The sequence below is a fragment of the Lepisma saccharinum genome, chromosome 3 (assembly GCF_977018435.1).
Source record: "Lepisma saccharinum chromosome 3, izLepSacc3.1, whole genome shotgun sequence".
NCBI lineage: Eukaryota > Metazoa > Arthropoda > Insecta > Zygentoma > Lepismatidae > Lepisma > Lepisma saccharinum.
Genome location: NC_139231.1, coordinates 43,907,139 through 43,933,963, shown reverse-complemented (window position 1 = coordinate 43,933,963; position 26,825 = coordinate 43,907,139). Strand labels below are relative to the sequence as shown.

Below are 26,825 nucleotides of genomic sequence, written 5' to 3'. Positions count from 1 at the left end.
AGAAAAAATCGGCGAGCTCTCTCAGAAAAACTGAAAAATCAGCTGGTGAATACTAAATATGGCATACGCTAATGGGAGTATTTCAGTCGTTTCGGGTCTCCCCGATGGTGCAGTGGTAGCGTCATGACCTTGTAATCAAGGGTTCCCGGGTTCGATACTCGGTGGAGGCACATAGTGGTTCGGATCCCACTTTAAACTGACTACATCCAGTCCCGATTAGCCTTAATGTGCATAAGGCGGACTTAAAACACCAACTCAATCAATATTTCAGTCGTTTCATTCTATTGCCTTTCATATTTCCAAGTTGGGAGTGTAGGATCATAGAAATATCTGCAAATTATTATTATTTATTTGTTAAAATTACATGGCTTTTTCAGTGCCATATTTATGCACAAAATGAGAAAGATATGAACTGAGCTTACAATGACGGAATATGAAAAGCTTTTATTTGTGTTGGAAGTAGTTAAAATTCAGAATTACATCTTTTGAGACAATCGCATCAAAGCGATAAAAAAAGGAAGAAAATTTTGACCAAGAGTGACTTGAAAAGTGAACTTTTGTTGTGAAATAGTTAGTTATTTCTTGTTTTTCTTAGAAATTAGAAAACAAAATTTCATGGTCTCCTTACCATCCTTGGTGTCTGTGATGCGTCAGTCACATTTGATTGTCCATTATTGGTAGGTGCAGAAAGTCGGAAAAGCCTAACGACTTTATGGCATCAGGGAATTGCATTAAAATGCAAAAACAGTCACTTATTTCTCCGACATTTCACTGTAATTGTGTAGAAGAACGACGAATGACCATATTCCAAAATCGTCAGAATTAGGCAGAGGTATATTTAGTTGTTCGGTTTTGAACGTTGAATACTTAGACGACTTGATAACAAATTTTTCCCTGATTTCCTACCCTCTTTCTGTTAAAAATAAACTCAGAACAAGCTTTCTCATTTACTCATTACAATGTAAAAATTATTTCCTGAAACTTATAATACAAAAATTTCATATTCAAACTTAACCGTATAGTTTCTATAAAATGTAACTAATATTTTCTATTGGTAATACATAGTTTCTGAAAATTCCATTTGAAAAATTCGAATGTGAAGCTCAGCGCTACACTTCTGAAGCATATTTATATCTTATCTTCTAATCCATTATCTCTTTAGAATTATGTACCCCCCCCTACACAGAGAAGCTAAAGTTTTTATTTTATTTTCTAAAACCAAATTTTATCATAATCAACCATCTTGCACCCATTTTCATGCCTATAGAAAAGTTTTCCCAGAGTTCAGATCAAGTGAACTAACTGGTAGGACAATGTGTAGTACAGTAGGTTTACAGTGGTTTTAATTCTTTTGGAAAAGAAGATAATGTTTGTAAATAAAATACAAACGATATTTTGTGTTTACGTATCTACTAAAAAACAGTTTTTTTGAACAGCAGCACCTTGCTACTCTCAGTTTACCTGAGGGGGTACAAGGGGTACGACTTAGATCAGGGATTTAAGGGGTACTATACCCCCTTCAAAAATTTAGGTGCGACACTGACTTTGACAAATGTCTTACCAATCTTTGAAACCTGAAACTCTCGAGACCATCTCGACTTATATTTATAAAACAGAACAAAACACTACAGATCTCAACAAGCTCTCGAACAGGATTAAACGACTAAGCGACCCAACATACGTCAGAAACACCGCCCAGTTTTAGTATTCGATAGAAAAGTAGCCTACTTGTGAAACACAAGAAGTCTGAAATAATACCGTGCAATGTCAGTGCGGAACCATTAGGGCTACGACACGATACAGAGTACCTGGCATCTAAAAGAGAGAGAGCCAGAGGCACCAATTTTTCAAAAACGTTAGGTGGGCTCAAACACTTGATTTATAAGTTTACAAAAAAATCACATAAATTATTGGGTGGATTCGGGCCCACGGACCCATATAAATTAGCGCCACTGTACAAAGTCGACATAAATTGCGTAACAATTTTTTTGTAGGTATGGTGCGGTAAAAATTGAATTCAACTGGAACACCATAAGTAGGATTGGAAATAATGAATGACACGATTCTGATTCTCCGTTCCATAGCATTCCAAATGACCCCAAAACTATGTGTAGGAGCTTTATGTGTTTCGGAATTATCTGTTTTTAAAATAGCCATACATTATAGAGTAAGAAATAAATAAAATGTATTTATGTAAAAAAAACAAAAAATTGAACTTCGCAGGGAAAAAAAAAATATTTCTGCGCCACTGTTTATGCACCATCCAAGTTCACAAGTTAAGCCTCCCGAAAAAACATCCTGGGTACGCCAGTGCCTCAAACATGTATTCTCACATACACATTTCTCGTTCTTCCTTTAATTGAAGATCTCGTCCTTGACACTCTTGATACCCAGTATCATTCGCACCAAATACTTACTAGTATCATAAACTTTTTTATCAGTAACCGAAATTAAATAACCTTCAAAATGAGGCCATTATGTTATATCTAGCAGCCTAGCCAATCGCAATAAGAATCCAATGTATCCGATTCTGAAGCTATTAAAAGATGGTGCCAGCATCTCCGCTATTGAAAAATCGTGATTTAAGGCGGGTGAGTAGACAACTTTTAAAAACTCTAAACTACTCAGTAGTAGGGAAATCGGGAAGTCCTGTGTAACAGTCAGTTTGGTCACTCAGACTACCAGTTCTGAAGTCTCTTTTGGAAACTTCTAAATAATTTAACAATAAGATCAACTCCAATCTTAAAGTCAAGATAAGGTAGGAGCTAGTCTCTGTATTTTATTATCAGCCTACATATATGACAATTGTTGGTTGGGAGGGAAGCAGGAAGTCTCCTATCGTGTTAACCGAAAGGGTCGTCAAGCCCAGTGTTGATAGCTTCCCGGAAATGAACTCTGCTCAAGAAGTTCAAGTAAGTATTCCGCTTGATGTGACTGGTGTGAGTGACCAATCAGTGTACGGTCCTGTAAATATATTTTACTAAGTGACAAGAATTAGCAACTATAAATCAATATTTAGTTGCCAGTCGTATACTATTTTGCTATTAATGGTTGCTCCATGTTGTTATTAATACTTCCACAAATAATTTTCAGTAATTAATAGGTGGCGCTAGGAACGGGAAATTAGGGGTGTGGAGCTTACTGAGCTTACTAATGTTTATGTCTATCACCGAAAAAGCAGCAATTTATACATGTATTTTCCATTCATTAAATAGTGGTTCGGCATATCATTATTATCTCTTGTTTGCAATAACATTGTACATAATTATTCTTACATGATTGACTTTGCATCCTTTCTAGCTGTAGGAAGTAGTACACACATTAGAAGTATATACTAATGTTAATACTTATAAGATAGGGCTAGGATTTTGATGACCTTAAAATTGCGAAAAAATGACCTTTAAAAACTGCATTTATGACCTAATACATGCAAGAAAATGCCCTATAAACTTAGAAAAATTACCTAAAAATTCTGAAGGATTTGGAAAACAAATTTATAAACTACCAAAAGAAATTCAAATTACAAATTAACGTTACAGTATCTATCACATGTTCATTGCGTATGGTAGTACAAGTAAGAAAGTTCACTTTTTGTCATCTTTTACACTTTAAGTACTGAGTTGAAGTACACAACGAAAATCATATGCAAATTTTCAAAAGTGAACAGGGGTGGATCCAGGATTCAGTTTTTTTTTGGGGGGGGGCACCAATTTCCAAAAAAGTGTACACATAAATACTAATGAAGATTACAGTACTACTTTAAATTAAAGTTTACCATGGTGAAACAATTCTTTTATACTTTAATATTTCTTTAAGTACCAATTCCAGTCAGCTGTACATGCGGCCAAGTTTTTAAGAACAAATAGGCCTATATTTAAAAATTACATTGTAAAAAAAAACACAACATATTAGAAATAGTGTATTCCTCGCTAACACATAAACGCACAAGTTACAGAAGTATTTTCATATTATAAACAGTCTGTTTTACTTCATTTCTTAATTCTTTTTTGCTTTATAATAAGTTTAATGTAGCACCTGAGTCCTTTTCAGTAACATGCATGATACATGATAAAGCTGCTAGTAATTTGGAAGTCAGTTTAACTTTTCAATCGTGAAATGATTGGAACTTACGTACTAAGGACATTTACCTCACCCTGCAAATACTGTAGCCGTAGTTTTCGTGAATGTTTCCTTGCAAATATGTCAATAACCTCCTCTGGTTTCAGTTGGTAATTGTCTTGTAATATGGATATTCAGGAGAGCCAAACCAATCAATCGTTCATTACCCATTGTAGATCTAAGGTAGGTCTTGATTTTTCGCAGATTGGAGAATGAACGCTCAGCTGTAGCCATTGTGACTGGAATCACACACAACAGGTGAAGCAAACTTCTAATGTTGGGATACAAGGAAGAATTTTGTACGCCTCTGCTGGATTATCTGGGGTAGATTTTTTCAAGAACCAGAATTTTCTCCATAACTTGAGTTCCCCTTCTAATGCTAAAATAGACTGCACATCATCTTCATAAAATTTAGCTGCCTCAATTATATCTTTAGCTGGGTCATTGTCTTCAACAATGAATTTCGGAATTACTTTCTGTAGAGTGCTTAAGACTTCAATCTGGTTTCTTTGAAGTCTATAATCAAATTCAGGTATTAAATAATCCAGAAAAGGGATGAACGCAACACATCTGAAATGATCGATAACATTATTTGAGGAAATATTTGACCTATGTCTTTGATTCTGTGCAATTCTTGGGATTTTCACGTCAACATTCAGCTCTACAGCAAGTGCTTTACTTTCCTGAAAGACTTTATCAAACGCTTGAGCACTGTTCTTTCTTATATCCAATAGAGATAAGTAAACAATGTAAAGTAAAGATGAGGACATTGTTGAATAAGTGGGAGCTTAGTTCTGATCGCACCACTTGCATATAGTGTTGGGTTGGATAATGCGCTTTAAACCTTACTTTCACGCCCTTTGATTCTTTCATGACGGAACAAAGAACAGGGAGAAACTTTACAAACGATTTATGAAAGAAATATAGGTGATGTTCCAGAGGCACCAACTTTCAACGATGTTCGGGGACACCAACTTCCAATGACGTTCGGCACTCAGTAATTTTTAACGATACACAGGGTGCACCACTTTTCAAAAGTGTACACATACTTAATAAGATTTTTTTTATTAATTTTGTAAATTACAGATTACGAGTATAATTTGCTCGAGCATTTGGGGTGAAAGTGAATTATTGTTGGTTTTCGGACAAGAGAGCCTTCTACAAGGAAAAAATTCTCTCGACTTCCACCGACACAAGAGGAGCGTACTTGAAATGAACAATATCACTTGCTGTTAAGTCACTTTTAATTCCATAGAGTGCAAATTGCTTCTCTGACAAAATGTCAAATACAGAGCACAAAACTTTGTACCCCTTGTTTTTTTAACAATAATTCGTCTGGCAACAATGTATTTACTGATAGAGGGTGAAATCACATTGTCTGAGCTGAATTGTTACACAACAGCTTGTGTCAACAATACTGCACAGAATTTCTTTGTTACTTCAAACACAGTCCTTCAGAACTGCGCGAAGACAATGAGACGAGAGTTGGGAAGATCTCTCCTTCAAAGGGTTACACTTGCATGTAAAATGCCCCTTCTTTCACCAAACTGTAGGAAAATGAATATGTCTTTTAAAAGGCCGAAAAATGACTTAAACGGTTTAAAAAGTTTAAAAAATGACCTTTACTCGAAAAAGGGTCAAAAAATGCAAACACATGCCCTAACAAAGGCATCCCAATTAATTCACTTACGAGTAAAACGAGTTCCTATCTACTTATGCAATGTTTCTACCTTACCAAAAATAAGATGTATTTGCATCAAAATCCTAGCCCTACGTTATAACTAATTTATACAGGTGACTGACTATATAGAACAGGTAAAAATGCTTGCGACTCCTTTAAACTATTTTATTGATTGATTTGGCGTTTTAAGTCCACTTTATGCACAGTAAGGCTAATCGGGACAGGACCTACAGTTTAAAGTGGGATCCGATCCACTATGCGCCTCCACCGGGTATCGAACCCGGGACCCCTTGATTACAAGGCGACGACCCTACCACTGCGCCATCGGGGAGGCCCTTTTAAACTATTATAAATGGTAGCAAAGAGCTATAGTTATATTACACAATTAGTTTCAGTTGGTTCAGTAGGTAGGGTGCCTCTGCCAGAAGGGGGATCTCGGTGGTTGATCTCAGGTGTTGGGGCGCCTCTGGGGCTTACTCAGCCTCTAATCAATGGGGTTCTGGGACAACCCTTTGGGGGGTAACGATTGCCGTAGCGTGGTTCTAATTATATCACCTCCACTATAACTAAGATCGAGAATGTGCTAAGCCCTACCACACACCACCTGTGTGTCTTCATGACAGAGGCCATCTCAGCGGATAGGTTTACCTTTTACCTTTATATTGCACTTAATATATACTAACTAATTTGTTGTTATTATTACTAGATATGAAAATTGGGATTGCAGCTGAGTTTTTTTTACTTGAATTCCTCCCTCCGCTGGCACCGTTTCCCCCAAAACTCCAGACTGCTTCTAAGTGAGTTGCAATACGAAAGATATGACTGTGAAATTGTGGATACGTACATCTTTGCAGTAGGGCATGTAACATCTAAACATTTTCTAATAACTGCAAAATAAGTTCCTCGGACAAGAATAATTAGTGACCCCTGGTAGAAAATTCGGTGTTTCTTTCCGGCCCAACAGATGGCGTCACGGGGCGACGAAGAGCAACCTTAGGAGGCAACAGTTCCACTCAACACCTCACCAGCGGGCCCACAGCGTCAGGGAAGGAGAACAGAACACACTCCCACATAACGATTTGAACCCTACAGAATTTGCATAACATGTGATGCTTGAGAGGGTGGGGGTGGGGGAATCATGTGAGTCCATGCAAAACATGCACGGGGTCATGTATGGGACGGGATTGACAATGCAAACCGACATTTTGATACGTGTCGTTATTTTTCGTTTTCGATAGGGATAGCTCATATTTCAGCCCCTGTCCATTTGTTTTCCTGGGGCGCTTTTGTCGATGTTGACACAGCAAACAATCGAAAAGCATAATCACCGGTGACAAATGAAACACGATAACAGAACATTATTGTGTGATTCGAATCGGGCTAGAAATATATCACCAACCTTTGTTCGCCGGTGTGTACGGTTGCGTGGCTTTTCGGAAAACTAGAAAGACTAGCTTTCTGTCAGTCTAAATCAACTGTCGAGATCTCAGGAACTACTATAGCCTACAAGTTAAAATTTGGTGGATTGACACACGTGCAAAATATTAGAGTAAGGAGACTGAAGTTATTTAAGTTGGTCCATCAGTTTGTCGGCAATTGTTAACAATTGACACCCGTCAATTATTTCGAAACAGCTCAGGATGTAAAGATAAAATGTGATAAATTGAAATGCTACCTGATAGTCTTGATTGGTCTATGTCAGTCTACGCATGGGATTAGAAACTTTAATTATTTTTATTTGCTAGTAACTTGTAAACATAAGCAGTGAAGAAATTTTGTGAACGTTAAAAACAAAATACACGTCTACGTAGTACATACGTGTTAGATAAGAGAGACTTGACGTCATATCTCGAGCTCCAACTGCTACTTTTTCAGAACATTTATATTTTTACTTAATACTCACATAATTTGTCAATGACCTTGAACTTTGTAACTCACCCTTGATATACGCCAATCTGTTTTTCTTTGCGTCAACTTTTTCACAATTATGGAAGATTTATCGAAAGGCCAGGAAATGAAAACAACATTTTAAGGAGGGGATAATAATAAACGAGATACAAGCGGATTGGTCAGTTACCAAAAGAGTCCAATGTCTCAGATTGTTGAAACATTAAAAGGAAGCGTTTGAAGTGGTGTGACTGCAAATTCGTCTTTGGTGTCAGCAACTTATTTTAGGTAAGTGTATTTCTTATGGTTCTTTCAAACGGGGCCGCTCGCTGGATAAGGTAACCCAAGGGTGTTTACAATTTCATAAAAACAAGCTTCCCTGACTTTTACAGGTTTTCAAGACCAAGAACCTAAATTTTCCAGACCACATAATTAGGGCAATTTATATACGTAAACGTAATATCTGGAACAAGGTCATCATATTTTCGTACTTTACTAAAATTTTAGAATATTAACTTCACACGTAAATGTAACAATAATGTGAAAAGAAACTGAACAGTAATTGACTGTTGTGTAAGGGGAAGAAGGCAAGTAAGTCAAGAGTGAATTTCTATGTAATACTTAAAATGCACTGAATAATGATTAACAAAGATTTTTAAAAAATCATAACAATCATAGTGGAAATAATACATAATATTTGTAAGACAGAACTCTGGATAATTATGTACCAAACACCCTGCAAAGATTACAACAAGAAAGTGATGAATTCCAATAGCCACTTATTGTAGATTCCTACACGGAAATAATTAAAATCTTGGTGAAATAAGATTTTAATTAATTAATTGCTAATTGTGCTGGTGAAATATTAACCTATGCTCTACCCCGGGAATCTATAGAGCAAGCTAACGAAAGCAAGTAGTGGCTATAGCGGGCTCGACCAATGAACACGTGAGAGGGCAAGTGAGTTCATGAAGAGGAAAATTTGGCTGCCAGTACCAACTGTTAGGAGCACCGTGTACTGCTTCGCTCCACCTACTCGCTTTCTTCCCTTCTCTACTTTTATGCGCGGCTTTGCTCCACAGATTCCCGAGACAGGAGTTAAGTGGTCGACTTTCGATCTTTCGACCGAAGTTTCCGGATTCGAGTCCTGACCTCTGCATGGGCGATCACTGCGACTATCCCTTTGGAAAAGAGAAAATGAGGATGACAAGAAGATCATTCCCGTCATATTGACACTGCCTAGAGCTCCAGAGAATGTTGAATGAGGAAGTCACAGGCAACGTCATTACTCCTTTACCATAATACGGTAGTGTCCAAAAAGTAGAAAAATGAAAGGGGGAGACCTGCACGATCACCATAAATAATCATCAAGGACTGTAACTAACTGCGCATAGGCAACAGTACTACTAGTGTCAAATAGGCCCGTGATTGAAAGGTAAACAAAACACAACATATCAGAACAAGAGTGCCTCATTCTGTATCGAATGCTCATTGTGATCGGAGGACAATCTGTTGGTAAAGTGTTCAATCTACAGTAAGAACATGGCACAAAGACGTTAGCGAAGAATCATCGGACATCTGGAAGCAGGTCAAACACAGACCGAAGTCACGGTAGTGTTGACTGTGCCACAGTCATTTCCAGGCTTGATGACGATTCCAAGACACAGTAGATGTTCATGGTATGCCAGAACAAGGTTGTCAACGAGTAGCAAAGGCACAACAGAGCCGATAACTGGCTTTAACTGCTCGACGAAACCGAACGATGCCTGCAAAACAACTGTCCTCAAAGCTTGCAGCCACCTCAGGGGTTAGAGTTTCTCTCGCCAAACTGTGTACCGGAGACTCAGGACAGCTGGTCTCTGTGTGTGTCCCGCTTGATCCAGTGCACAAAAGGGCCCGCTTACAGTGGAGTCAGCATCATCGAAATTGAACCCTGAACGAACGGAGGAAAGTGCTCTTTCACAGATCAGTTCAGATTCAGTTTGCAAAATAATTCCCGTCGCACATTCATCTGGAGAGAACGTCGATCACGATTTAATCCAAGGAATATCGTGGAAAGGGACCAGTTTGGTAGAGATTGAATACTGGTATGGTAAGACATCATGCTCAATGGACGTACAGAGCTGCACGTCTCTGCTGGAGGTACTCTTACTGCCCAGAGGCACAGAAACGAGGTACTCCAACAACATGTGCGACTTTTGAGAGGCGCAGTCGGCTCAGACTTCAACTTCAAGGATGAAAATATGATAATACATGTGCGCATCGAACCAAATTGGTGGATGACTTTCTTGTGAATAATTCTACCGCATGGACTGGCCACCAAGGTCCCCAGACATAAATTCTGTAGTGTCTTAAGGAGACGAGTTAGCTCGCGATTCTCCACCAAAGACATTTCCAGAGCTCCGCACCCCTCTTCATGGGAAATGAAACCAGCTGCCTGTAGAACTCTCGAACCACCTTGTAAATAGCGTGCTACGTCGTTGCTAGCTCATATAGGGGTAACTTCACCCCATAAAAGCATCTTTATTTCGTCAAAAAATTATCTTCTATTTTCTTATTTTTTTTGCATGTGTGTGTGTCTTTGTACTAAAACAATTGTTAATTTCATGTATTCTACGCTATTGTATACCATATAACGTTTTGATTAATTTTCACTATGTTTTATGCAGTTCTGTCACTTTATTAATAAATCATTTTCTCATATCTTAGTTATGCTTAACTTTTGGACACTACTGTAGTTATAAAAAATATAATAATATGTTTCACTTTTTAATTATTAACAGAAAATGCCTGTGGAAAAATCTGATAATCGAACTTTAAATCAGGATATGGACAGTATATCATGTGCAGAACCTCCAAGGTGGCGATCTTGGATTTCGGACGTCATGTATGGTTTCTGACACATTGTAATGCATGATTGCATGCCTCCAAATGAAAGCATCCTCCATACACATGTCTTCCCTTCGTGTAAAACCCCAACGAACTTACAAATGGTCAAAATAACTCCTAAAGGAGTTAAGGAGATAGGGTCGTTTTTGTTTGTTAATGTCTGCAGAGGCAGCCATCTTCGATGTATGATGTCACAGGCAATACCCCACAATAGTAGGCATCAACAAAATATCACAGGCAGTAATTTTCCCCGTTTATATGTCATAATGTCAAGTACAGAGTAAAATATGCATAGAATCCTTGCAGAAAAGGACACGAAATAGTTTCACTAGTGGCCGCGGTGGCTCAGTCGGTAACGCGTCTGACTACCATGCTCAAGGTCCCGGGTTCGATCCCCGGCCGGTTCAAATCCGGGAACTTTTCTAACGGTGGAAGCGGCCCCGGCGCCTACCCAGCGTCGAATAACATGGGTACCTGGGGGAAACCCTGGGGGGTAAAGGCGGTCAGGGGCGTGATGCTGATCACATCACCCCCACTCACGACCGGATCAAGAAAGTGTGGGGCGTTACCCCCACACCCCCTATACGCCTTCATGGCGTGGTGCTATGCACAGGGGAACACTTTACCTTTTACTTTACCTTTTAGATATATCTCCACAACAGTGCCAGATATGAAAAAAACTGTAAGAATCAATTTTGTTCCTTTTTTAATGCTGTATAAAAAAATTCCAAAAGAACTATTAAAGGAGTTATGATGGATTTTCTTAGTTATTGCATGATATGCGGTAGCCATCTTGGATTTATAACGTCACACAGGCCTTCTGCCACAATTGCGGGCAAAACACCTGGTAGTACGTTATTGTGTACCACACTAGCAACATATTACGTAGTCATATATTCTCTTCATTTAAAAACCCACGGACTATATGCCCCTGGACTATGTACAATGTCCTTTATGGTCTGATATTTTGTGACAAACCTGACCTTGGTATACCAATTATCACGCTGACCCCAGCGTCTTATCTCCAGATTATTATGGTCCTTTTACGAAACAAGTTTGTGCAGGGCAATATAATTGATGTACGAAGTATTCTCAGAAGGCAGAGATAAACATACTATTTCAGCATCTAGCTGACGGTCGAATTTCTATATTTTAGCACGTCGTCTTTTTTGAAAATTTGTTTTCAAAAGCAAACTTTTCACTACTTATGGACATATACGAAGACAGTGCGACCTAGAAATTATTTATTCATTTACTTTTATGATCCTGCTAAAGAACAATTCAAAATCCTTCATACATCAATTAATACACGACGCCATATTGGATGTTTGCTAATGGTGTCCTCGCACACAACTAAAAGTCCACATTCGACTCAATTTCATTCAAACTGATCACAAAGCTTCACTTTAGAGCCTAATGGAGTAATGTTTTCAAAGATGTCAGTCACACGCAATAAAAGTGGGACACCTATATCATGAAATACCAGCATACCTGCAATGCATTGAGGCGATACCAGTGGTATCAATATCGGCTGAATTTTATTTAAGGTTAAACCACACTCAGATACTGTAGTGTGATGATCAAGGGCATGAAATAATATTAAAGGCGATGTCAAACATGTTCGATGGGGAATTTTATGCCAAACATACACAACAATTTAGCACACAATTTAGACAAGCATTAAGAATACATAACTGTAAGAATCTAATTATAACAATATACTTACTACAAGATGATAGACTATGTATGGCTCATGTGACAAGAGTTCTCTTACCTGAAAAAAGACAAGAAACAAGAGTTAGTTAATTGGTGGACGGGAAATTGCATGATTTACACACACACACACACACACATATATACAGGGTGATCCACTATTATGTCCTTATTTCTATTTCACTATCTGTGATTAATGATGTTACAAGGTTACTTTCAATTGTATATTGCACTATGGTCCTTGCCATTTCATAAGTCAACATGGGCACCAGCATTAGTAACACACCGTTGCAGGCGGGGTCCAACGTTTCTGATATCCCGTTGCAACATATCTCGCGGCATAATCACTGCTTCCAAAGTATGCAAATCACGCGGTTTTCTTGGGTTCAAGTTTGGGCGTCTCGGTGGCCAATCAACATTTCCACGTTGTCGTCCGATAACGCGGCCTGGAAAAGCATTGCCAAGCCATTCTTGTGGAATCAACGCAAGATGGGGAGATGCGCCATCATTCATAAAGTGCGCATAGCCAACATCGTCCCAGGTTGCAACAATGGGATGAACGAAAGTTTCTAGCATGTGCACATACCTCTCCGCATTCATTGTTTCACGAAGAATTTACGGACCAAGAAGAGTATCATCACGAATATCATACCATCTTCACTTCTTCGTGGTTAGACCTACAACAAACAACAGTTATGTAAATTATGTAATGACATAGAACAGAGCATAATGTAAAAGTAAAATTATTCATGATATATCGATACTGACAGATATATAGTAGAGTAAAAATAGGGGCATAATAGTGGATCGCCCTGTACATAAATATACAAATACGAGGGTGGACCAAAACAATGTATTCATATAATATGCTCGACGTGGTTACCATTGGTTTGCAATACGTTTCTCCCACTCTTGATGAACAGAAAAGAACACGTTAATAAATAAATAAATATGGAAACTTGAAAACAAAATTTTATTTTCCTATGTATTGCGACTTTTGGTACACCCTGTATATACATATACATACAGACAAATACATGTAAATACATACACACACACACACACACACACGCACATACATTTATATACTTTACATTATTTTGTTATATGTTTGTTCATTAATTCCAGGGAGACAAGTAACTTAAGCCAGAATGGTCAACTTATTGAGGGTCAGAAAAGTTGAACCACGTCAAAAGATTCCAGAGAAGTAACACACATTTCTTGTGCGTATATATGGCAGTGTAGCTAGATATTCTTTGGACTTCGCGATTACGATCGATTAGTGTAAAACTAAATATTGACATGTTGTTTGAACCTTCCCGACAGCGTAGTGGTAACGCTGTGATATTATAATGCAGGATCCTGTCTTCGATACCAGGTGAAGGTATACATTGCACAGAGGATGAGATCCCACTTTGAACTGTTGATACTGTCACGAGTCGGGAATCAGTTGTTTAGTTGGCAAACGACAGGCAGCTTGCTTTCATGGATTGAATTAGGTTATTTTTGTCATTTTTCTGCCACATTTAGCTAATCGCGACGGCGATGATGAGTGATGACATTATGAAATTTATGAAGGGACACTCAAAAATAACCCCCCAAGCCGGGATTCGAACTCGGGACCTCTGGCGTCCTTGCACCGAGTTCAGCAGGAGGCATGTTGCAGATGGCAAAGTCAGCAGGAAAGGTTCTCGAATATCTTGAGGCAGTTGAATCATGTAATTATTTATGCCCTTCACCGATATTTATTGCTGTCAACTGAAAGTGATCTATGTCCCTATTTTGGTCCGTGAAACAATTTGTTTGTACGACATGAATGTTATACTATGATTCAGTAAAATGTATTCAATATTAACTTTCACTGAATAATTGCTTTCCTTTTTAATTTTCTGAACAGGTCACACGAACACACGGAAATGTCAGACAACGAATCACCGAAAAGCGACAGACGATCAGCATTCGACACCAAGAAGTACAAATACTTCCTCCCAAAAGAATGGGTGAAAAAAGCCAAGGAAGAGGTTGGAGAAAACCCGGAGACTGTGAAATCCGAGATACAGAAATTCAGGGAAAGAGTTCAAGGTAGGAAATCACAAGAGCTAAGAATCTAACTTAGGTCTGTTTCTATTTATGGTAATTTTACTCTCAATGGCAATCTTTCCTTTCTCATATATTCAACCCCTCACCTCAATGTGACATCACAATTGCCCTTCGCCAGTGTAAAATTTAATTTTTCATCCAAATTTCCCCTTCATATTAAGCATTATTGAAATCTGCGGTCACACACCTTCAGAACATAAGAAGAAAGATTATTGATATCAAATCGTACACTTTGCAAAAATCGGTAGAGAAAATAGTGGTTCGAATCCAACTTTAACCTTTAGGACCAGTCACAGTTGGTGCATAAAAGTGGACTTAAAACAGAACTCAAAATTTGCGTAAAGTATACAGAACATGGAAATTTTATGAGAAAAGTAACCTCGGTAGACTGATGCAAGTAGTGTTCTGCGTTTTAAAAATTAATTAACAACAGATAGGAATTCATCGCTACTTGTCTAAGGTCGGAATAAATTACACGACCCGATATCGTCAAATTTTCCTGCAACCTTGATAGTTTTCATACGATATCCTTTTCTTCATTTTATCTACATTTCCTTCCATATGGTAACACTGTTCCCCTACGTTTGTTCTGTTCACTGCCCCCGCTCTTTGTCGAACCTCTTCTCTCTGTCTCTTGTGACTTTTCCTACTACACTACGTCCCAGGAGTTTGCGCATAACGGTAAAGAACGAGTGGGTGGAGCAAAGCAATGCGCGCAGTTGCAAACAGCTCGTAGCTGCAGCCGTGTTTTCCCCGTCACCTCCCCTCTCACGCGTTCATTAGAAGAATCCTCTCGAGTCACTATAGTACTTGCACAGAGAACTTGTCTTTTCCTCCACGCACTCCTCTTATAGAGTGTTACTCCTGAAAAACTTCCTTTCCAACTCCACAGCACCGGATGATAAGTGTCACCAGTAGATCCTCATTTTCCGCTTTCTGGTATTAGATTAACTTTCCACGCCCTATGTTAGACCATTTTTTAAGATATTACAACGTTTGCAAATTAATTCAAATTTATTAATTTATTTTTCCGTTTCCCTAAACCAGGCGTGAAGAACCTGAACTCCCGCCTGGATGACTGCTTCCTACTCAGCTTCCTTAGAGCAAAGAAGTTCAACCAAGAAAGGGCTCTTAAGTCGGTAAGTACATTGATGGTTTCGTAATAAAGAAGGCGGTTTTTGGGCTGTCAGTCTCTTTAACGGGGATGTGGTGGCTAAGTCTCCAGAATTTCAGAAAAGTGCCGTTTGTTTTATCTCCGAAAAACGCCAATAAAATACGGTCTCGTCTACAATTAAGAGGTCTGCTTCATTTCGGCAAGTCTTGAGAGGAGAATTCTCGTTCTTGTCTCTATTTTCAGAAGGCTGTCACGTCTCCGTAGCAGCCCTACCGATATTCTCCCAGGTTTAGGGTCTGTGCTATTATCCCGTCTTCTTGCACCGATCTCAACATGCCATCGCCTACAGTGTTGTAAGACAAAGGAATTTGTTACTTTGACTTAATTTTCTGGACGATTCAGATAAAAGAAATGAAGGATCCATACGGCTTTTTCGTAAAATAATTAATATTTTGTTACATTTCAACTACAGCAATGGTAACGATTAGATAAACCGGAAACACATTTCTTGAAATTTACAGGAGAAAAGACGAGAAAGTACTTACGGAATTTAGTTCTTGTGGACTTTCTGAAGCTGGGGAAAGTGTTTTTTCGAATCGTGCAATTTATTCGGCCTGTAAATAAGGTATTTTTCAATATTCATGTATCTCCGTTGCACGATAGCTCGTGCCACCATTACCGTTGACTACGTGAATCAAATGTTCCGTGCGTTCGATTACGTAACCCCTTGTCAGTGTAGCAACCACGCGGTAGTTTTACAAGATGACGTGTGAGCCGGATTTTTTTTTTCCAATTTAATTTTCTATGTTTGCCTAATCTAACCTTCCGTGAATGGTTTGTGGATTAATAACAATCATTTTTCGGATAAGAAGTGTTAGTGTAAAAACCACGCGGTAGTTTTACAAGATGACATGTGAGCGTTTTTTTTTTTCAATTTAATTTTCTATGTTTACCTAACCTAACTGAACCTAACCTAACCTTCGGATCAATTTTCGCTTAAAAACCTTTTGTGAATAGTTTGTGCGGCATTTATTGGTTCATAAGTTTGGAAACACTGCACATCAGCTGACGATACTGCATATCAGCTGACGATAGACAACGTGAGTCAAGATTTGCCCGCCGAATTAGCAACGACCAATAAATAATTATAATGTTAAAAATAACGCTTTTTTCATGGAAAATCCGCTATGCATATGAGGTAAGTAGAAATGAATTTTATTTGAAAATAAACGAGTTAAATGTGTCTCCGGCATATCTAACTGGTACCACAGCAATTTACACTTTATTGTTTGTATAACTTATCTTCCATCTTTCTTTATATTGTCATCCTTTCTTGAATCGTCCACCAACTTTTCACCCGAAATTTAATCTCATTCTGTTTGCTTTATTCTCATAACGACGTATAGAAATGTTTCTTCGTTGTTGCTTTGTCATTTCTCGTCATACTTAAACGTTAAAAGCTCTTTCGACACGAACGGCTAGGGACAGCATTAGCCCCTTGGGAAATGCATGCTAACAGCAACAAATCTGGCCTCCTAACCTATCCACGTAGGCATATAATAGCATAAACAAGCATGTAATTATGTTTGGCAAGTTATATTTTGTGTATTTAAGGTATTATATGCATACGTGGATAGGTTAGGCAAGTCAAGTTTGCTGTATTTCCAAGTTGCTAATGCTGTCCCTAGCCGCTCCTGTCGAAAGAGCATTTAACGTTTAAGGATGACGAGAAATGACAGAACAACAACGAAGAAAGATTTCTATACGTCGTTATGAGAATAAAGCGAACAGAATGAGATTAAATTTCGGGTGAAAAGTTGGTGGACGATTAAGAAAATATGTAACGATGTTCACCAATATTCATATCGGATGAGCTAATAATATATTATAATCTGAATAGCGGATGGCAACACCGCCAATTCGTTTGGGAGGACTCGCTTTTAAACTATAAATGATAAAAATTTAATCTGCTAATCTAGGTTGTCAACAATTTAACATCAAATTCTGTCGGTGATGCCCCCTGATCTATTTTCAGCGAGAAATACAGACTGGAACCCAGATTATACTATGGCTGTATTAATTGGCTTCCATTGTTTGACTAGGAACAATCGAAAACGTAAATATCACACCACGTTGGTATGCGACAGGTTTTTCTACCTAACAAATGTCATGGTTACCGAAATATAGCAACGTTAACAATATATTGTTTGTTGACTATCGATGACTTTGTTTTCATAGGCAAGAGGACGCATCAATCGACAATATATGTCGCGCTGAACTAATATTTTCCAGGTCTTAAGGGGGAACTAAAGGAAATTTTGCAGTAACTTTTTGATAACAGATGGCAGCACCGTTTGTCTGTAGCTTTGACAGTCTCAGATACCAATAGGTTGTTGGAGATCAATTGCTGACTGTAACGGCAAGACAAACTGTGCGATTGAGATAACATTTGACGCGCTTGGCTACAATTTGATAGGCTTACCTGACCACCCAGTTTTGTCCTTGTAGCAGTATTAGTTCCCGAGATACAGATAATTTCACTTTTTGCTTTGCTTATTAGTATCCTAAAGCTCTAGTTCAGGACACACTTAAAGACACTGACCTTATCATCCTCACAATAATGACGAGGCATATAGTCACATGTCCACGTGGGTTTCCTTACGAGAATTGGCAACATCGAAGAGACACGTGGTGACCGAGTGTTTTTTATTTTGTCTGGAAGTATACAGCCTTCATAATTATTGCAAACATTTTTCAATAATAAACTAGCTTCTTACTGTAAGCAAATTTATAACACATTCCACTCAATTTTAATCTCATCGTCCACAACATAGTTTGCATTTCCGTTCTGCAAATGCGTCATACTAGTGTGAAAACCAATCAAGAGACCTGACCGGTGAACTAATATCAATAACCCCACCTGTGAAAATTACAAGCTGTAATTGACCTCCGTTTCGATAAAATGCAGTGAAAAATCACCGTGCAGTGGGGTGAAAAGTAATTAACATTCAAAACTGATAAGTGACTGGACCTTTTCATCTCTCTGCAAAGCGTTTGTTACATGTTTGTTCAAATGAGGGTCGCCCGCTTCCTCCCCTTAAAAGCCATTGTCGAACGTCATGGCCCCAAATCGAATCATTTAATTGAACTGTCGATTGCATATGTGACCTTTCTTGCCGAGTTCAATGGAAGCGAACAAAGTATATATGTGTTGGGACCACCGTCAAACCGCGATCCAATGAAATTGCGGCTTTGGTATGCATTGTGTTATAAATGTAATTAGTAACAAGCCATCAGCATGGCTTTCACAAAAATTTGAATAATTTGCCGTTATTCATTTGAATCACATAGAGTAACAAGGGGTGGATGGATAAACATCTGGTTGCGAATTATAATAACTTTGTATAAATCTATATTATAGGGACCAAATCGTGATCAACTAATTCTCATTCCTATCACAATTTGTTACTTTATACATGTAGTCCAGGAAAATTCGCTCCTTTTTGGCCCAAAGTTGGAAAATTCCCCATAGGAATTAAATTCGTCCTCGGAAATTCGACTGGAACCGTGTTCTCGATAATGGCCGCCTAGTTGAAAAAATTCGCGTGTCTTTGAAACAAAATGGAAACAGAAATATCATGGATTTGATTCGGTAGAAATACTGAGATATCGATCAGGAATAATATGTTAACTCTTGAGTGGTACACATGTCTCCTCAAGACCCAATGGAATGTTTTTGTTGACGTGTCTACTCACAGATGGCAGGTCTTATTACTTTCATCTCCCTAGTACTCTTTTGACTGGCAGTGGTGAATGTTGTGCTGAAAAGTTTTTCAGTAAAGTGCTTGGAAGCTTGTGTATTACATGGGAGTGGGTCCCCAGGACCCAAGTGTACCATTTATGTAACTTTTTTTCTGGATTAGGGATTGTTGATTATTTGTTATATTTCCTTCTGCTCCATACATTATGGCGGGAGAAAGTCATTTAACCGATGATGAAATAGCAGACGTCCTGAATAGGGAAGAAGATTCTGAAGATGACGCTAATTACGTACAGAGTGAACATGACAGTGAAAGTGAGATATCATCTGATAACACCATGCTGGAACAGATGAAATCGGTGTCAACTCTGCAGAGGGATATCCGTGGTATAGTACTGCGTATTCTTGGAGAAGCAGATCAAGAAGAACCACCAGCTGTTGTAGTAGCCTAACTACTGAAAAATCCAAACGTGAAAGTTGCGCATTGTGCTCCAGCAAAAAGGACAGAAAAACAAACAACTACTGTCACCGTTGCAAATTACCAATCTGTAAAGAATGCAGCCGCAAATCATGCTCACACTGTTCAGAAAAATTTAGATCTCTTTTGTAGCAACTCATGAGAGCATCTATATTGTACCTGAAAACTTTTGAGGAATATTGAAAATGGTTAAGGTCAAAATTTCCAATTTTTAATTATACGGGTCCCCAGGACCCAAGTGTACCAGTCATGTAACTTTTTTTAAGTGTACTGCTCAAGGGTTAAAATTCCCTGATAATCCCACTGGAACTTCTTCCGCCATATTGTAAATAGCCGCCACAAATGTAAGTACTGGTTTTCTTCTCTTAACAGAAAATTCCAAAGCTATAAGAATGACAGGAATAACATGCTAAAAGATCTCTGAAATCTCATTGGAGATTCGGCCTCCCTATTTCAAAATGACCGTCACTGTGCTCCACACTCGACATTTAACTTGCAAGTCGCTTTCACGAGTAATCTGCTGGAAAATTTACTGACACTAAATGTACATAATTCCAAACGATAGTTTTTATCCCTTCTTCACTAGATGGCAGGCTAGCAAAATAAAACAATTAAACTTAAACCATTACGTCACCTTATATGAACACGTTCTTAATACTTGATGTATTTTAAAACTTCATGTAAAAGGTACACTCTACTAGAAAAATTCTGATTTTCATTAATGTATTATTAAAGCATACTTGTACAAATACAAAGTTTTTTTTTCCATTTTTGTGTATGTATAGACCGACGCACAAATATTACAAGACAAATTGTCCATAGCTCGGGTATCTTTTATTTCCTTCATTCCGCAAAGTCACGTAGGATGTTAGAGAAAATTAATGAAAAGTAGTGATGGCCAATTTGCCCGGTAATACTCATCCCCGACACTGCTAGACTACTATCGGATTAAAAATTATAGATACTCGAGTTTAGAATGCAATTAAAAATTAACAAAAAACCGATTTACATCAAAATTTAGCTTATTCAATTCTGCGTTAATCTATGCTAACAAAATTTTTGTTCGATTATGCTTGATATTTTTTATCGTCGTGAGAACAAACAAGGGGCCGATTTCTTGGAGGTTTGCAAAAGGGTTGTCCGATCGTGATGAAATTTTAGTATGGTGCAGCCAGAAATGTTGTAAACACAATTTTTAATTTTCAGATTTTTAATTTTTCGAAACAGCCTCTTCTTAGAAGTCCTACAAATACAGTAGAGCGTCGATTATCCGAAGTAATTGGGGAACATGGGTGTTCGGAAAACTGGTTTGTTCGGATAATCGAACTGTACATGTTTATTTGCCAAAAATAAGTACTGTACAGTAAATTTATTCATAAAAACAGGCATCTCTTTAAGTATTACAAAGTAACGTACAAAGGCAACTTTAGTAGGAATATATAGTATGTGGTACAGTTTATTAAACAAAAATATGTACATACAACACGTTTACGTTTAAGCATTTTGTATCGTCAAGTTCACTTCTTCACGCAGCAGCACACAAGTGGTCGTAACAGAGAACAGAAGGTTACTGTTTGCACCGTGAGAAGCTCTTCTTGGGGGCGCGCAATCCTTCAAACTGCGCGGAGCGGCACGCCTCAACTCTAAGCTGGCGCAGCTGTTGCTGTGAACAGCTTTGATACTGCCGCTACTTCTACAGCCAGTGCCAAACCGACAGAAGTGTGCTGATTGTTGAAACACAGCGACTGGCGGCTTGGCCGGTCAGCAGCGCCTTATGAAGGCCCCATTAGAAGCAATGTTCCGCCAGCGGTGGCTCAGTGCGGCGACTACTGTGGGAAACTTGGTTTGGGAGTGAGGGGGATGATGGACGGTAGGGTGGGAGAGTAACAGGTGCGAGCGAGTACACAGTTCGGTTAAGCGGTCGTTCGGTTGACCGACGTTCGGATAATCGACGCTCTACCAACATTGGCCGTGTCTTGAAGCTCTTTGCATCTGTTTTTAAAATTCAATAACATTGTCGATTCACATTGCGAAACCGATTTTATACAGATTTTTGTTCAACGGAGTAAAGGTGTACGTGGAACGGGGCAACACTGCAAGCGTTGACTCCCAGCGCCAGCCCACAGTTTCCACGGTTCAGTGGATATCTCTGTGTGCAGTGTTGCCACGTTGCACGTATAGAGCTTTCCTCCGTTGAATAAAAATCTGTATAAAATCGGTTTCGCAATGCAACTGTTATCCAAGGTTTGGATGAACAGTCTAAAGCAGTGCAAAGAAAGGACAGCAAATGGGACATCATTTCAGGAGAAATTGTCTTTTCTGATCCACACAAACTGCTGAAAAAATACTATATAATCTTCTTACTTTCGTTACAATTTATTTATCATCTTCCAGATTGCACGTTTTCATACGTGTTCTTACAGATCCTCCACGACAGTTCAAGACCAGCACGATTGCGTATCTCACTTCTCTCGTTTGTAATGCCCTGACCATTACATGACAGTTGTATGTTACTTATTTTTGGAATATTTAGTTCGTTCGTTTTTTATTTTGTCAAATGTTTAGTGTGTCACAGACAACCAGTATCAGAAGGAAAAGTGGATAGACTAACCTGTAGATGTCAACCTGGCAACGAGATTTACAAATAATCAACTTGTCAGCAGTCTGGCAACATCCATGCCAACGGGTTAACAGAATGAAGAATAAGTCTAGAAAAAATACCCAAGCGGATTTTTAATCATGGTCCATTAAGCTTGTAAAAACGTTTTAAGTGAGTATACGAGGAATGAACCTTTTATTAAGGTCAAATCGAGTTTGTTTACTACGACTTTAGCTTATGAGTGTTTTGCTCAGGACATTAGGAGTGAAGGGTTAATTCCCAGTAAAGACGCGGAGGTAAGTAACACGTTGCAATTATACAGTTAGCACTTAGCACAGTTGCGAATAAGAGCATATTCCCGCCCTTTTGGGTTAATTACATGCGAAACCACAAAGGAATAAACCAGAATTTCCACACCTGAATCTTCCCACTACTAACACATGGCTACTTCAACCAACGATACATTACTCCCAAGAGGGACCTAATGTAATAACGTTTGGAACATGCCACAGAATACTAACTTTAAGCAATTAAACAATTTGCTCAGGAATGAGTGCGCATGAAAACTAAACGCAAAATAAAATATCTTCACTGTTGTACCCAATATATTCTGCTAATGTATACTCACGTAGCTAATGTATACACACACAGCTAATGTAAACACACACACACACACAGCTACGGCTGCAAGTTCAAGAAAATAGTACCTATGACCGGACCTGCATTCTTTTTTAGGTGAAGAGGTACTACGAGTTCAGGAAGAAGTTACCAGAGTATTTCGATGCGCCTTTGTTACCTGATGACCACCCGTTTCTCTACAGGGAATCGGAAATCTTTAATGTTCTAGAGGAGAAAGACACTCTAGGGAGAACAGTAGGTTTACTCAGATTAGGTAAGTACCATGCTCTTTGATGTTTTACATACCCAAGGTGTTCTAATTTTTATCTAGGGTGGCTTCGTTAGGATATTTGAGGACTACGATTGGATGACATCACTTACAAGCTTTAGACTTTTAAACATATTTATCTGTTTGATGTACGTAGTTTTCCAAATGTTTGTTAACTTAGCTTGAATTCAGAAAATAATTTTGATGGAAATCTGTGACGTACATAACATCTTTACGGGAATTCCCTAACCTAAAAGTCTGGCAGGCATACCTGTAGGTTTCAACCTTGGACATAACAAATGCAGATAACAGATACATTTTGGTGTCGTGTCGTTTGCTCCGAGGCATCTTATCGGTTTATTTCCGCTGTGACATATCTCAAGGCCTTCCTCGGCTGGTTTTCCCACAATCCAGAGTGTCATCACCGCCGCGCGCACGTGTGTTTATGGGCGCATGGTGCATAGTGCATAAAGTGGACTTAAAACATAAAATCAAACGTGTGTTTATGACATGCACAGCTGTGTTTACACTGAAATGTTAAACCTATCCAGAGAGTCAAATATGACTTTTCTTTACTTATTTCAAAAGACGTTACACAGGATTACTTGTATCAATTTTATTTCACAACAGAAAATACATAAATCAGTATCAGCCTATTAACTATTATCATTTATCGTTAATCGTCAAAAAACATTGTAAATACAGTATTATTAAAATATTGATAGCATTCTACAAGTACTACGTAAATGTACACTTTGGAAGCAACATAAATGTGCCAGTCTATTACACTTAATTATTATACACTACATAAAATCGTCCAAAACATTATAAATACAGTGTAATTTTTTGCAAACATTATTTACGTAATAGCTACGTATATATAAACACAATATTTCGATACACTTGCACAACAACAATACAAACGTTATTTAAATTCTTGTAGGTATGCAAATGCGCGAAGGCATTCCACGCGTTGTTTCTATCATTTCCATATTCTCAGCCACCTTGTCGTCTCTCTCAAGTCTCAGTTTTACATAAATACTAATTTCCCAATGTATATCCCTCATATATACTTTCATCTTACATTCATTTACCAATCACCTTCCTTTTCAATCGAAGATAAACACAGCTGGAGCTGGGTAACGTCATAAACACACATGCGCGCGGCGGTAATGACACTCCCTATTGTTGGAAAACCCACCAAGGACGGTCTTGACATATGTCGCAGCGGAAATGAACCGATAAGAAGCCTGGGCGCAAGCGACACGGACTCGTTTTATAAAATTTTGACAGATAAGGAATAGATCAATTAAAGGTAGTGAATGAATATTACAGGGAGATGACGTCAGGGTAAGTAGATAAAAAGAAGAATCAGGGAGATGAAACGAAAATTCAGGCAATTTTGTTAAAAATTTTAGGTCAAAGGAAATGAACAATATATGTATCAAGGAATATTGGCAACTTAGTAAACTATTAATTTTCTCTGGTGGAGAGGGGCGGGGAGGTTTTAGTGGTGTCCTTCACAACTCAGTTTGTTATGGTAACGCAACGCAAACGATAGACTTCGATATATTCGTGCATGACGTACATTAATGCATTACATTTCTTTCGTTAACACGTACGATTATTAGTTTTCTCATTATGAACTAAACAAGCCTGTTCGGAGATCCTCCAGAAAAGTGACCTCTCTCTCTCTCTCTCTCACCTGGTCTCTCCTACACGCACGCATGCACACATGCACGCACAGACACACACACACACACACACACATATATATAATATATATTATATTATATGTATATATATATATATTTAGTGTACACATCGAAATTTATATCAAAGCTTGTCATCGGTTATTTTGTTCCACAATTTAAAAAGACAGCTCGAAAAATACAAAAAGACAAAATCTCAACCGCTTTTACGTGAATCTGACGAACCAGTCGTGCGTGTGAAATGAAGTGAGCATAGAATTTGATGTACAAGAGTAATTCACACCCTATTACAACAGCACTTCTAGAGATAAATAATAATGTTTTAATAATGTTGTCTATTGCTTAACAGTTGGGCTGAAAAGTTCGTAGGCTGACTTATAGATGGCGTTACTAGAATTAAATCCATGTGATTTTTACTTAGTACTAACCTTCAAAAGATACGTGTATAAATTTCACTGCTGCCGGATAATTAGTTCGTGAGATATAGCATTGTGAGTGAAGCAGCTATTGTTATTGTGAAAAAATGGATAAAAAAGAATTTCGTGTGTTAATAAAGCATTGCTTTTTGGCGAAAAAAAATACTGTTGAAGCCAAGGCTTGGCTTGATAAACATTATTCGGACTCTGCACCAGGAAAATCAACCGTTGAGAAGTGGTTTGCTAAATTTAAACGAGGCGAAATGAGCATCGAAGACGATGCACGCAGTGGACGCCCCAAAGAGGCTGTTACCGACGAAAACATCAAAAAAGTCCACAAAATAATTTTAAATGATCGTAAAGTGAAGTTGATCGAGATAGCTGAGATTATTACATAGCGTTGTTGGAGCGTTTAAAGGATGAAATCACGAAAAAACGGCCCCATTTGAAGAAGAAAAAAGTGCTGTTTCATCAAGACAATGCACCGTGTCACAAATCAATGAAAACGATGGCAAAATTATATGAATTAGACTACGAATTGCTTCCCCATCCACCATATTCTCCAGATCTGGCCCCCAGTGACTTTTTCCTGTTTGCAGACCTTAAAAGAATGCTCGCTGGAAAGAAATTTAGCACTGATGAAGAGGTAATCGCCGAAACTGAGGCCTATTTTGAAGCTAAAGAGAAATCGTACTATAAAAATGGCATCGAAAAATTGTATGACCGCCATAATCGTTGTATCGCCCTCGAAGGCAACTATATTGAATAATAAAATCGAATTTTGTCAAAAAAATATTTTTTACTATGTTAGCCTACGAACTTTTCAGCCCAACTGTTACTTTCGTGCGAAGAGTAACCTACTTACTTTCCTAAGTTACACCAATTACGGTCCAATATTAACTATTAAAGAAGTAATCAAGAACACCAACCTAGTATGAACTTAAATAACATCAAAAATTTACTAGCCTGTAGTTGATTGGTTAATTTGGTGTTTTAAGTCCACTTTATGCACAGTAAGGTTAATCGCGACTGGACCTACAGTTTAAAGTGGGATCCGAACCACTTTGTATGTGCCTCCATCGGGTATCGAACGCGGGATCCCTTTGGTTACAAGGCGACGAAGCTACCACTGCGCCATTGGGGAGGCTTCCTGCCACATAGTAATCTTGGGTATTTTCGTAACATAGAGGTCAACTAGTATTACGATATTATGATATCAACTATTTATTCACGTTTTGCAGGAAAAATCGATACCGACAGGATAACCGATAAGGATATGATGAGGGCTCTGTTTACCAATCTGGAAATATTGATGATGGATCAAACTCTCCATGTAGGGGGTTTGGTAGTGGTGGCAGATTTCACCGGCTTGGGCTGGACCCAGCTCAAGGTGGTGACTTATAAGTTCATCAGGACTCTATGCTCCATTGTAACGGTAAGCTTACAGGGTAAAGGAGGAAAGATTGATAAT

At 38.4% G+C, this 26,825-nt stretch overlaps 2 protein-coding genes across 3 annotated transcripts in view; one reads left to right on the top strand and one right to left on the bottom strand.

Moving 5' to 3' along the window:
* Positions 1 to 26,825, bottom strand: part of Sema2a (Semaphorin 2a) — a 1,542,453-nt gene that overhangs the window by 1,168,092 nt on the left and 347,536 nt on the right. The window lies entirely within an intron of this gene.
* The window catches only part of LOC145985005 (clavesin-1-like), a 35,467-nt gene continuing 16,492 nt past the window's right edge, over positions 7,851 to 26,825 (top strand). Inside the window, exons 1-5 of the mRNA XM_083118495.1 lie at positions 7,851 to 7,975; positions 14,187 to 14,371; positions 15,437 to 15,528; positions 23,076 to 23,232; positions 26,596 to 26,789. Coding sequence (XP_082974621.1) covers positions 14,206 to 14,371; positions 15,437 to 15,528; positions 23,076 to 23,232; positions 26,596 to 26,789 — 609 coding nt within the window. The 5' untranslated portion in view covers positions 7,851 to 7,975; positions 14,187 to 14,205. The remainder of the gene's footprint in view (positions 7,976 to 14,186; positions 14,372 to 15,436; positions 15,529 to 23,075; positions 23,233 to 26,595; positions 26,790 to 26,825) is intronic.